The sequence below is a fragment of the Protobothrops mucrosquamatus genome, unplaced genomic scaffold (assembly GCF_001527695.2).
Source record: "Protobothrops mucrosquamatus isolate PMUCROS unplaced genomic scaffold, P.Mucros_1.0 scaffold3002, whole genome shotgun sequence".
NCBI classification, from domain to species: Eukaryota; Metazoa; Chordata; class Lepidosauria; order Squamata; family Viperidae; genus Protobothrops; species Protobothrops mucrosquamatus.
The window spans coordinates 58,386-72,435 of record NW_015389020.1 but is presented as its reverse complement, the minus strand read 5'-3'; the positions used below and the strand labels follow the sequence as shown (position 1 = coordinate 72,435).

Below are 14,050 nucleotides of genomic sequence, written 5' to 3'. Positions count from 1 at the left end.
CCGTGGTGAGTTGGCCATGATGAGTTGGCTGTAGCGAGTTGTCCCATTCCGACTTTTAACTCCCAGCAGTCCTAATCAACATGGCCAACTGCTCAGCTCTCTACCTCATCATGCTCTCTGTTTTTCATAATTCATTAAGGATTTTTGGTGTAAATAATTTCATTGTGTACCAATATAACACTTCAGTAGGATAGCAATTAGCTATCCTGACCGCCTTACTAAATGAACTGCCCTTTTCACTTAAAAAGGAGGAGGAGTGGTATTTTTAAGACTAATTAAACTATTTTTAAGACTGATTAATTATGAAATAGCCAATGACATATTTGTACCCTTCATTAAAATATAAACACCTCTCATTTGGAAGTTTAGCAAGGAATGTTGAAGGTTGGGTTATATCAATAATCCAAAAGTAGTGTAGGAAAGTAGGATAAAATTTGCACACTTTGGCTGTGATCAATTAAACAGGAAGGATAAACATATAGTATGTGGTATTTAGATTATGGGCTGGGAACAATCTAAGGTCAGCCCTATGATCACAGAAGAATGTTCGAATTGCCAGGATGTTTTTCAAGTGACAAAATGTCATGGAAATCCCAGTTCCTTCGTCTCTGGAGAAGAGGCAATCTATAAACTGCAACACTTTCCCCACCTCCACTTTAAAAACTTAGAAAAAGGAGTGTTAGATAATGTTTGTTAAAACCTAGCAATTAATTTTAAAAGATGGAGGAATAAGGAGGAAAGAAACTGCTCTATTTTTGGGCACATATCTATGATTCATCTCACAAGTATAAAGGAAAGACACAAAGACACTATGCATTTCATTTTTTCTAGAGATGCAAAATCATTGTATTTCTTCTCTCAGGGAACTGTCAGATTGAAAACATTAAAGCATTGCACATCCACCAGTTCCTGAGCTGGCAGAAAAGTATTTCAGCACAAAATTTGCTGCCTTGATTACCAAACTTTCATTCTTTTTTCTTTAGTCACAATAATGAAGACAATGAACAATGCCTTAATCTGACAAATTCAGGAAAATGATTGGTAGAAATCTCTGGCTTCCCATCAAGCATCACTGCTTATAGGTGAAAAAGTAATCCTCTCACTCCCCATAATGTGGGGAGGATAAAACAAGAACAGTGCCAACTTGTAATGTATCCAATAGTGACAGAACTAGCCACACAAAGCTGACACAATCACCTTCTAAGCAGCACAAGACTCCCCTTGGCTAGGTATTTCACCATCCTTTGTGTTGCTTGGTTGCTTTAGGTTCCTAGTGCACACTGGAAGGCTGTACTGTATCTGATGGTCTTTGTAGTCCTCAATGGAACTGCATCTACGGTACATGGAGGGAAGTATGCAGTGGGGTACCCCAAAGCTCTGTTTTAGGCCCAGTACTCTTCAACATCTTCATCAATGATTTGGATGAGGGGATAGATCATCAAATTTGCAGACGACACCAAGCTGGCAAGAATAGCCAACAGTCCAGAAGACAGGCTTAAGATACAGAAGGACCTGGACAGACTTGAACACTGGGCGCTATCTAACAAAATGAAATTCAATGGTGAAAAAAGTAAGGTTCTACATTTAGGCAAGAAAACCAAATGCACAGGTACAATATAGGCGGTACCTTGCTCAACAGTAGCAACTGTGAGAGAGATCTTGGAGTCCTAGTGGACAATCACTTAAATATGAGCCAGCAGTATGCTGCAGCTGCCAAAAAAGTCAACACACAGTGCTGGGCTGCATTAATAGAGGGATAGAATCAAGATCATGTGAAGTGTTAATACCACTTTACAATGCCTTGGTAAGGTCACCACGATGTAAAAAAGATATTGAGATTCCAGAAAGAGCGCATAGAAGAGCAACAAAAATGATCAGGGGACTGAAGGCTAAAACATATAAACAACAATTGCTGGAATTGGGTATGTCTAGTTTAATGAAAAGAAGGGTGACATGATAGCAGTGTTCCAATATCTCGGGTTGCCACAAAGAAGAGGGAGTCAAGCTATTCTCCAAAGTATCTGAGGGCAGGACAAGAAGCAATGGGTGGACACTAATCAAGGAGAGACGCAACCTAAGAAGAAATTTCCTGAAAGTTAGAACAATTAATCAGTGGAGCAACCTGCCTCCAGAAGTTGTGAATGCTCCAACACTGGAAGTTTTAAAGAAGAGATTGGACAGCCATTTGTCTGAAGTGGTATAGGGTTTCCTGCCTAAGCAGGGAGTTGGAATAGAAGACCTTCAAGGTCCCTTCCAACTCTGTTATTCTATTCTATTTACCAAATTATGTTTTTGAGGCCCTCTTCGCAATCATAAAACCATAGGAGCAGGAGTGGGTATTACACTAATGGATCAGCTGCAATGAGAGATGTAGATTTGTTTCTGTAGCTGACCTGATGCCATCAGAATTCAACTACAGTCCTGCATCTGACACTAAATGGTCACTAGGCTCTAGTGGAAGGGTAGAAGAGAACAAATGGTCATGAAGAGGAATAGCCCAACTTCTGTCATTACAATAACCTTCAGTGGCATCCTCCAACTATATTGCTGGGGGGGGGGGAGGTGTTCTTAGTTTTTTTTTAACGGTTTTATCTGCAATCAGAGTTGCTGGGAGCGGCGTGACACATAAATAAATAGTAATGGACCACAATTCTAATAATTCCAGGCAATATGGGTAGTAAAAGCTGAGCTGGTTGGGGGTTTGCAGGAGCTGTAATGCAAGACTCCTAGATGGGAGGGCATGGATTTGGAAGAGGTTACTTGAAGTTGTGGTAAATTCTTCCAAATAAGTCTTGTACAGCAGGACATACACCACTTTGAAACTGAAAGTTTTTACTTGAGCACAATTCATTGCTTAAGAGAAGTGAGGAAGCATTTTCTGAGGCACTTTAGGATGAAATTATGGAAATTTTAGAGATGAATTCACCCATCAAACTGCACTGCAAGAGCTGGGAATCGCTGGTTAAGCAACAAGGAAGCAAAGGACATTGCCAATATATTTTTTTATCCATCCTAATTGGCTGGGTTCAGACCTCATATTAACACACACACCACAGTTCATAAACCATATTGTTTATGGCACAATAATAATAGCCCCATACCATAATAGTTTACCTCAATATGACTTGTTTGTTTTGGTTTAGCATAATGTGTGGACTAAAGCAAATCGGTACCATATAGTTAAATTTTGGTCTGCTCATAAGCAAGCCATATTTAATGAGTCACACCAAGGTTTATGTGATGCAGTTATGGTGGTGCAGTGAGAATCTGTCACCCTCTCAAATGCTTCAAGGTGCAGAGATGTGTCCAATAATTTGCATTTCAGACAGAAGGTGCCCCAAGACAAGGTTTGGCTGGCTGGCTGACTGACTGGCTGGGATGATAGACCAAGGCATCTTGATGGCTTCTGATGGGAGCAGTTATTAAATGACCTGAATTTCTCAATAGAAAAAGTTGTATAAAGCAGCCCACCTTAACCAGTTGGACACTCAGTAGAATAGTGTGTTGTCTTACTAGAGAGAACTGCTTTGTAAAAATACAAATCTATACATACTTGGCCAAAAATAAGTATTTCTGATTTCAGCACGGTTTACTTCCAAGGAAGATGACATAAGAGTCTAAAACTCCCCTTTCAAATTGGTTACTTTTCTGAATTTTAAAGCTTTAAATAAGAAATATTTAAGACCCATAATATTTTCACCTGACATAAATGTCATACATTGTTGTGTGTGTATATCTGGAATGATTATGTGTTTTAAAGTCAGTTTGGCTCTCAGAAGATGATTTAAATTTTCTCTATGAGCATCCCACCAACTTTGTCAGGACTTGAAAGCTAAGTGGTGCTGCTTTGATTAGTGCTTGGATGGAAGATTGTATGAGAATACAAAGGCTGGAATTTTTTTTAAAAAATCCAGAAAAAAGACAGTGTAAAAGCATGTTGGTACTGCTGCTAAAAAAATGACACAGTGATATCCAGTGGGAAGCATACAATATTCAAGTGCATCTTCTCCTTAGGTTTGTTTAGGAACTGGGCACCTGTAGCAGCACAATTTTCAGGCATAAAAACAAAGATTGTTTTGACACCTAAAGGTGAACTATTTATTAACCAAAGTTTATGTGATGATAAAATTTGTTCATCTTTCAGGTGCCGCAACTCTTTATGGCTATGGCTGAAATTTGAAACTCCAGTGCTTCTGAAATAGCACTGTCTGACCATGACACACTTTTACAGACAGGAAGTTTGGTTCCCACAAAAGAAATCAAGGCAGTTTCTGCAAAAAAAGTTCCTTTTGAACTTATACTGACTTTACTTTGACCGATAAGACTACTATTGTGGTATAGCCATAGATATTGAGGTGGTGTTGGGTCTATGTTGAGGGATTCTCCATGATCAGGCACAGCACTCAGATACTCCATTTCATTCAAAAGAAAAGTGAAAGAAGGCTGGGCTGCAGAGCCCCATTCCTTCAAGCTTCCATCCAACAAATAAGGGTTAGGTTAGACTTAAATAAAGCCTGTTGGGTTTTGTCACAAAACAATGCCAGTGCCCTCCTCTATCTGCTTGCCTTCAGAAACTCTCAGTGGCATAGACATTTACTAGGAGACCCCATTTCTAAGTGCTGTCCTCTCTGTGCAAAAGGTATAGTGCCCCCCCCCCCATCTACTGGTTGCTCCACTAAAAATAATCTAGTTTCTTCTCCCAGCACTAGGCTAGCCCCTGAACCTTCCTCCAGGAAGATTTTGGCAATTAATAGGAAACATTCTCATCTACATATACCTATTCATCCCAGTGACTTGTTAGTTCTTTCCCCCCATTTATCTCAGGATATAAGACTGGTGTAAGCAATCTTTTTGTAAAGATAATAATGAATGTCTGTTATCTTTCAATACTGAATGGTTGTGGCTTATTCAGCAAATCTTGGTTAACCGTGATAATTTTATAAACATTTTTCGATGAACATTATGTTTAATACTGTTTGTTTTCCATGTAGTGTATAAGTAAAAAGCTGGTCTGTACTTGTACATACAACTTGATTTATAAGAATAGCATGCATTCTTGGCACATGAAAAAATATCTGTTTATTCTTTTATTGGATTCATCCTCAGTGACCAAAGTTTACTTTTTACACTTCCAAATATAGGTTTTTTTTATTGTTTTAATATGTTTTTAGCCACTCAGAATTGCATTTGCAAGATGGGCACTCAAATAAATTGATTTCATAAATGAATATACTTAGCTCACTTTTTGGGGAAAAAATCCAATTACCTACTTAACAAATCTTCTGTATAAATATATGTAACCTCATAGCTTTATTAAAACAAGACTCTAAACATATTCATATGTGCCAGACCATGATTTCTTTAACAACTCAGAATTGCTGAGTGACACCCTAAAGTATAAAACTATGATTTCCCACCACAGCTTCTGGGTTCACACTGACACCAAGCTAAAATTAAGCCATAGCTTAATGTAATCCATGAACCAGGCACCTATTCAGCCAATATTAACTATTCCCGCAACCCAATTGAAAAAGATTCCAGAGAATTCTATTTGACCAAAGCAGAGCACCATCTGGCACAGTAATAAGTTTCTTCATTATGGCCAGCAGGAAAGCAGAAATCAACATAAGACGACAAAAAAGTTTTCCTGCCTCTAAACGTGCCTGAGATCAGTTTTAGGAGAAGGTAATCTGGCAAGATTATGCTGTTTTAATTGATGAATAGAACCAGTCCTGATAGTTTGGGGGGGGGGAAGGGTTGGGGAGGTTGAGCAAAGTCACAGGAGCTTTCCCCATCTCTGGCAAAAGTGAACACAGGTTGCTATCTGTTCCCTTTTTCTAATACAAGTTTTTACATGGATGAGGCTGCTGGACAGATCAAATCATAAACCTTTATCCAGAAATATCACTGGTCTGCCCTCCAATCATCCACCCTGAACATGAACAGAAACAGGCAGTAGGTAAACCTCGAGAAAAGAAACTTTTCTTGCTCACATAAACTTCTTTACCAGTTCTGCACACAGACTGGAGATATACTCCCCTCTTTCCCTCTATAGCAGTGATGGTGAACCTTTTAGAGACCGAGTGCCCAAACTGCAACCCAAAATCCACTTATTTATCGCTGGGTGCCAGGTGGACATGGCCCACTGGGTGGGTGTGGCTGTGGTGGTCATGGCAGATTGGGTGGGTGTGGCCAAGGTGGGCGTGATCACCTTGATGTTGCTCATGGGGAGGGACACCTGTGGGAGCCGGGCACGGTTGAGGGAGATCCAGGGGGTCTCTGGCAGGTGAGGCGGTGGGCAGGAGTCTCGTCCTGCGGTGTGAGGTGAGGCAAGGTGGGGGTGCCATTGTCACAGGGCAAGGTGAGATGGGCCGGGGCTGCCATTGTCACAGGGCAAGGTGAGGGCTGCCTGACACCATCAGCCCCTGCACACAGAGGCCAGCGAGCGCATGGGTGCTAGGATGCATCTGGCCATGTAGGACCTCAGTAAGTTAGCAGGCGGCTGGTTGAAGAGGGACGGTTGCCATCTCCGGGACATGGCGCATGTGCCCACAGAGAGGGCTCTGAGTGCCGCCTCTGGCACGCGTGCCATAGGTTCGCCACCACTGCTCTATAGAAATTACTTGGGGAATGAAATATACTAGGTAGAACCTTTTACTTATATGTTTCTTTCAAAACATATTCCTGGGCTCAAATTCTTTTATTCTTTTATCATCTTAGATAAAAGAATATGATGATTGGTAGTTCTGTTAAAATGAAATAAGCCTCACAAACTTGGTTGCCTTTAGTCATTTTGATAGTAACTAAAGTATGTTATAGCAAACCAGCTATCAGCTCTGCTCTCTTTTACATACTGTACTTTAAAAGCAATCTATATTTAAAAATAATCTTAATTATTATAGTTCCCCACCTTAGCTTGGTAGTGTGAGCGTGGAAGTTTCTAAACATGATTGCAATGACATTGGTTTTCCTGCTGAGGGAAGGGAATTGCAGAGACTTATCCCCAAGATATAAATTCTACCCTGCTAGCCCTCATTCCTTCAACAGCTGCTATCAGATGGCCCAAGACATTTTGCTGCAAGGTCTCCCCTGTCTTTTTGTCTACAAAGAATATAAAAATATTTCTTCAACCCCAATGATGGGACAATATCGGTTACATTTGAGGGCAAGATAGATTTTTTTGGAGAGGACTTTCTGCTCTGGCTAACATAAGGGCCAGTCCTGATCAGAATTCTATGAAAGAATGCATCCAAAGCAGACTCATTTATTTGCTAATCAATGTTACAGTGATAGGAATATTCTCCTTCTCTTAAAGTATTCCAAACTTGCATTCTGCAACTACTACCTATTCTTGAACAACAACAGCACTTGGTTTTTTAGTTAGGTTTCTTAAAATCTCCACAAAACCGCCATCTCTCTGAATCCGGAAAGCTGTGGCTTTCCCAATACCAAAAGGAACAATCTACATCAGTGTTTCTCAACCTTGACAATTTTAAGGCATGTGGACTTCAACTCCCAGAATTCCACAGCCAGCATTGCTGGCTGTGGAATTCTGGGAGTTGAAGTCCACATGCCTTAAAATTGTCAAGGTTGAGAAACACTGATCTACATCAGGGGTAGTCAACCTTGGCTCTTTTATGACTCGTGGACTTCAACTCCCAGAATTCCTGAGCCAGCACAGCTGGCTCAGGAATTCTGGGAGTTGAAGTCCACGAGTCATAAAAGAGCCAAGGTTGACTACCCCTGATCTACATCTACATAGGCAGGCAACAGTTTTCCAGATGCCTTGGATTATAATTCGTCAGAGGATTCTGGGAGTTATAACCCAAGTCACCAGAAGGCCACAGGTTGACTACTACTTGACCTAAGCTCTGAAGAGGTGCATCTTCTTGAGCCTCGGGTGACAAAAGACTCCCCCTGAGGGCAAAGCTAGCCTGAAGGAGGCCGGAGACGAAGAAACTACCCAGCTCACCTCTCCAAGCGGCGGAGCTCCTTGCAACGGCCTTGAGGCCCGCGCTACTGGGCGAGTAGCTGCTGGGCTGGCTGAGGGCTCGGCTGAAGTGCTCGTCCACCACGGCGCTGATGTCCCCTTGGAAGTAGGTGAACAAGACACACCTGGCGTTGATGTACTCGGCCTCGGGGGGGCGCTCTTTCTCCGGGCTGCACTCCTCCTCCTTGATGCTGGCCGGGGCGGTGTGGTTGGAGAAGGAGGAGCTGCTGCTGCTGCTGCCGCTGGTGCTGGCGCTCTCGGCGGCTTCCTGCATCTTCGAGTAAAAGGCTAATTTCTGCGAAGGAGATCCCCAAACGGTCAGGGTCAAGTGATCACTCAAGCCCTCGCTGTTTCCCGCCTGGACTATTGCAATGCTCTCTACATGGGGCTCCCCTTGAGGTGCACCCGGAGGCTCCAGCTAGTTCAGAATGCGGCCGCACGGGGGATTTGGGGGGCCTCTAGATGCTCCCATGTAACACCTCTCCTGCGCGAGCTGCACTGGCTGCCGGTGGCCTTCCGGGTGCGCTTCAAGGTGTTAGTAACAACTTTTAAAGCGCTCCATGGCAATGGACCTAGGTATTTGCAAGACCGCCTCCTACCAAACACCTCCCTTCGACCAGTCTGCTCCCACAGAGAGGGCCTCCTTAGAGTGCCGTCGGCCAGACAATGCCGGCTGGCGACCCCCAGGGGGAGAGCCTTCTCTGTGGCAGCTCCTGCCCTCTGGAATGACCTACCCCCCCCCCCCGACCTACGTACAGTTGCGGACCTGCGCCTTTTTCGCCGAGCCCTGAAGGCCCATCTATTCCGTGCGGCCGGCCTGGCGTAGTTTGGATTGTGTTTCAGTGGGAGGTTTTTTTACGGGTGTGTTTTTAGAACAGGCCTGTTATTTAATTCGATTTTAAAACAACCTATTTATTTATTATCGTGGTTTTTAGTATCGCCTGTTCACCGCCCTGAGTCCCGCAAGGGAGATAGGGGGCGTATATAAATTTAATAAATAAATAAATAATAAATAAATAAATCCCCGCTGCCCTGCCTTTCTCCCGCCTCAAAGCATTGCCTGCACGGGGCCCTCAGAGCCACGGAGCTCTTCCTCGCCCTTCCCTCCTATCTCGTTGTTCTGGGAGCCCCAGGCGGTTTATAAGGCGCTCTGCTCCCATTTTCAATCCCACAATTGCGGGCGGGCGGGCGGGCGGGCGGGGGGGGAGGACGGCGGAGAGACCGCGGCTTTTTCCGAGCCAGCCCTTTTTCTTGTGTGCTGCGGCTCCTCTAATTCCCGCTAGCCGATAGGGCACAATCCATCGCCGCCGCCGCCAGGCTGGGTAAAAGCTACGCGAAAAAAAAGCCTTAGAGACGAAACGGTTGGCCGCCGGCATTTTAAGTCACCAGCCCGCGAGCTCGGTGGCCGGCTGGGGACTTGGACGCGAGTCTCGGACCCGTTTCGTTAGTACACCTCGGCCTCGTAGCCGTGAAAGCGCGGGAAAACCAGCGAGGAAGGGTGCCGCTCTGCCGCGGCTATCAGCCGGCCGACTGAGAGGCTCCCCTCAGCTGCCGCCGCCGCCTTCGAGGAAAGGAATTGTCAGAAAGGAGCACAGGGCTTCCCGCTCCCACGCAAGGGACGCAGGTCGCGCCTTTCAGAGCAACGCAGAGCTCCAGGCGCGGATTCCCCGTGAGGTGCGAAGCAGAGCTCGACTCCCGAGAGATCAGGCTCCCGCCATTACAATTCCAATTACTGCACCCCGCGCGGGAGGTGGCTTATGGGAGTGGTAGTCTAGCCCGTCTAGCAAGCAAAAGGCTAGAGCAGGGGTAGGCAACCTCGGCTCTTTTATGACTCATGGACTTCAACTCCCAGAATTCCTGAGCCAGCTATGCTGGCTCAGGAATTCTGGGAGTTGAAGTCCATGAGTCATAAAAGAGCCGAGGTTGCCTACCCCTGGGCTAGAGCTAGACTCAGAAAGGCCGCAACAACCCGTTGGCCGCGTCTTTGCCTGGGAAGTCTCCTGCGACGGAGGCATTTTGGACGGATGTAGCGGAAGAGGGAACAACTCAACCCAGGGGCAAAGCTGGCCAGGCCGCGCCCGCCGTCTTTCCGAAGGCCGGGTGGAAGGGCCCCGCAGAGTCATTGGCGCGGGGGCTTTTTTGCCGTCCTGTTCACTTCCCCAGGGAGCGTTCCTCTGCCGGCCTTCGCTGTGGAAATCCCGGAGAGGAGAAAACCCGATGATGTGGTCCCGGATCTTCGGTCAGCGGCCTGCGCTCCTTTCTCGGGCAGGCAAGCAGGCCTCAGCGGAACCTTTAAAAACGCCGCGGCCTCAGACGGGCCGAAGGGCTGTTTGCTGGAGCTGGGAGAACCCCAGAAGGCTACGCGGACCTGCACGGACAAGAAGAACTGGCCCGGGAATAGCCCGAAACGGCCATCCACTTGCGCATCTGGAGAAGGCGACTATATATCACTGCCCAACATTTCTAAAAACGACCAAAGGCAGCGAAGAATTTCCTACTCTAAATTATTATTTTCTCTTTGACAGAGTTAGCAGATTAAACGTCCAGAACACACAAAAAGCATAGGGACGTCCCAAGAAATAGCACATTAAACACTATAAGCACGGGAAAACTACTCTAAACAGATCGTTGAACCTGATTGCGATTTTAAGCTATACTTTGAGCCTTCGGCTTCAGGGTGCCACAAGGCTAGGATCTAACCAGTTTCACCCTCTGGAAACTGGGGGACCCAGAACCTCCGGGGAAGACCGTGATTGTCGACTTTTACAGGATTCATTAGATCCAATATTACCGCAACGAGTGACCAAGAATAGATCTTGAAGAGACTTGACTTCTGTCCCAAATGTACAGATTCTCAAGGACCACGGAGCAGAGTTCCGGTTGACTTCTGTCTCTCGGGCGGAAGGCTGCCCTCTCTTCAGAGCAAATGCCTGCAGGGGTCCTAGTTTAATTTCTTTTCTTGGGAAAAATTAGACATTAGGAATCACGAGCATTTTGAAGGGGCGTTTCACGAGGTGGACGTCCTAAAGTCACGGGGCTCTTCCCATATTTAGCCCAAGCAGAAAAATCCTTGTTGGTAACAAGGAGATACAGTGAGGTGGGGTTTGAAATGAAATAGACAAGTGATTTACCGTTTCAAAATAGATTTTGGGGAAAGGGGGAAACGCATCTCTGTGGCGAATAGAGGGAGAAAGGCATTTTGGAAAGGAAGAGATTGTGTTTACGAGGTTCTGAAGAAGAAAGGGCGCTCTCTCGAAAGTCGGCTACACACTTTCCGCGTTGGCTTTCCCGCGGTTAAGCTGCTTGCAGCTGCTGCTTTTGGGAAGGGCCGAAACAAATAATTTGGATTCGGATGCAGTGTTAAGTGCCTGGAAAACTAAATCGGAGAAACGCTTTCAAATGGGGACTTTGTCAGCGAACAAACAAGGCTCGACCAATCTCTACATCAACAATGTTTTTCCCCTCGAAAGTCAAGTGGGAGGGCAACTGGAAGAATTCCCAGTTACAGAGAAAGCGATTACCAATGGCTACTAACTGTGATGGCCAGTACATTCTGATGCCCTCCCTATCCTAACATGTTGCAGGCGGTCTTCCTTTGGGAACTGAAACTTGTTGGGACACTGGTTCTGATAAGAAAAATTTGGGAAGGTCAGTTGATCCATTGCTGCTCAGAAAGGGGAAAAGTATACCATTACAAGCCAATAAATTGTTCAGTCTTAAGACCTTTCCTTTCCAGAATCCTTCCATTCTGATGTTCAGGTTATTTCAGGCACATGTCTACTTCTTTTATTCGGAAAGTGCACTGCAGGTTACAGCCCTTAATGTCATCGTGTGTGCGCCCCACAATTCTAAAACACCTGGCTTTCAAAGCAACCACGGACAATATTCCAATGGAAAATCCTCTGGCATTCCACAAGGTAGCAGGTAATGAAAATGGAGCATCCTCTTGGTGAAGACCCTTCGTTCTGAGTTTACTAGTAAGTGTTCTTCAAATAGAATAATGGCAACGGGTAATTTTGTTGCTATTTATATAAAGTAAGACAGCGGAGATAAATTTAAGATTATTGTGGAAGGTGGGGGAAGAAGCAAATGAACACGCTGCCTTGACATTTTTTTTTTCATTTTGTGGAGAAAACTGATTTCAGTTTCCTGAAGATTTAAGCCAAATTTATTTTAAACGATTTCTTGGGAAGCAGAAGTTAGGCACTTCAGTGGCACGCAGAGCGCCTTTTCCTTGATGTTTGCGACTTCAGACGGCTTTAGAAGGCAGCCCAAACAGCACTTCATTTCGGAACAAAAGGAGAGGAGGGGAAGCAAAACAGGTGCAATTTTCTTCTAAATCCCACTTTATCCTAACAGGTTTACAATTAAACGCAGTATTTTTCTGTCACCGTAAACAACAACATAAACAATATTAGGCCTGCTCAGGACGAATTTATTCTAAACTACAAAAGATACCCTGTCTAAAGGGGTATATTAATTAGCTGTACAATCTAGTTCTAATCACATTGGTTAGAAGTTTGTTCAAATGATTAAAAAAAAGGACTTTCCTTAATTGTTAACAAAAGATCCTAAAAGGTATCCAGCTAGCGATTTATAGTCATTCAGTCACGTCCTATCACGAACGCAGACAGTATAGGGATGTCCGCATGACCACAAACCACGGGTCTAAATGAAGACGCAAGAACCAGTTCCATTTCGTAACGGCACTTTCTCACAACGGGATACGCTGTATGAGGAAGAGATTTCCTACCGGTAGTTGGCCGTTGTAGCAAAAGCCTGCAAAGCAGGTGAGCTGGGTTTTAGAAACCCATGAAAAACGCCTAACACGTACGCAGAGTATCTCGAATTCAGAGAGATTGGCTGGCAGGTGAGATCCCGGCATAAGGCCCGATACAACACCGCTGCCTTCTTCTATGCATGTGGCTGGAGGTCTTCACGGAGCTATCTTTAAAAAAAATGAGGGAGCCGTAAATGTTTGTTGGGACAGAAGCTCTGGCGCACCAATTCCACAATCGAAATCAACGTAGATGAATTTCCGATTTGCTCAGCTGCTTTCGCTATCCGAGCCAGCGCTCGGAGTACCGTACATCTTTCTAAGTTGAAAGCTAAACGACAGTTGCAGGTAAGAATCTCTTAATTCCGCCGCTGCCAACCGTGGCGGCCAGGGCGGGGAATCTGCTTGGATCCCGCGGGCGTCCCAAAGGTTTACCATCAGCGATTTGGCAGGGACTGTGTTTCCAATAGTCCGTTTAGGGTCTGCTCTCGGAGTTTTCCGCAGGAAGAAATCGCCCGCCCGCCCGCCCGCCCGGATTCGATCCTACGCAAGGGAACTCGGCCGAATCCACAAAGAACAGGGAGAAACGGAATCCTCCGCCAAGCCCCCTTGCAGTCCAAGCATTTCAAAAGGGGTGACAAGTAGTCACCCTACTGTACCCTCCCACCCCCCCCCCACCCGGGCACCCATCCATTCCGGGAAAGAGGAAGCCGTTCGCCGACAGCGCGAAATCAACCCCGAGGCGAATGGGACCAGCGCCAGGCCACGCAACCTCGCGCCCTTTGGAGGGAAGCGCCCGTCCAGCGACCTACCTGGTGGTAAGGACTGTAGGCTGCTGCGAAGTAAGGCTGAGGAGGACCGTAGACTTGGTACATAACATCCAGACAGCTCATGGCGACGAAAGGCGGCCGGGGCTGGCGCCGCAAAGCGGGCTACGAGGCCAAGCCAAGAGGCGGCTTCTTCATGGGGGCTGCCCGGGAAGTCGCCGAGCCCCCTTAGCCGCGAGGAAGAAGAGGTGGGGAAGACGCGCGCTCTGCACTCCCTCCTCCAACGCGCCCGCAACAGCCCACTAGCTCAGGACCCAAAGGCGCGGCGGGCGCCCGTCGGGAGGCATTTAAACGGCAGGGCCGGCGTCAAGCGGAGGCGGGGACTGGCCAGCCCTCGGGACCAATGGGGAAAGCGCGTGCGCGCGCGCCCCTGACGCCCTGGTGCGCCGCGGCCACTCGTGCCGCGCCGCTTTGTGCTGCTGCGAGTGGGGACTGGCCCGGCGGCGCTGGACTTCT

The 14,050-nt window shown here is 46.2% G+C and overlaps 1 protein-coding gene across 1 annotated transcript; it reads right to left on the bottom strand.

Moving 5' to 3' along the window:
- Nucleotides 1-7,754: 7,754 nt before the first annotated feature.
- On the bottom strand, nt 7,755-13,660 carry LOC107296854 (transcription cofactor vestigial-like protein 2). The gene is made up of 2 exons (XM_015826209.1): nt 13,580-13,660; nt 7,755-8,285 (listed from the first exon to the last, which is right to left on the bottom strand). Exons 1-2 carry the CDS (start codon nt 13,658-13,660, stop codon nt 7,755-7,757), a joined length of 612 nt encoding a protein of 203 aa, XP_015681695.1.
- Nucleotides 13,661-14,050: the final 390 nt, after the last annotated feature.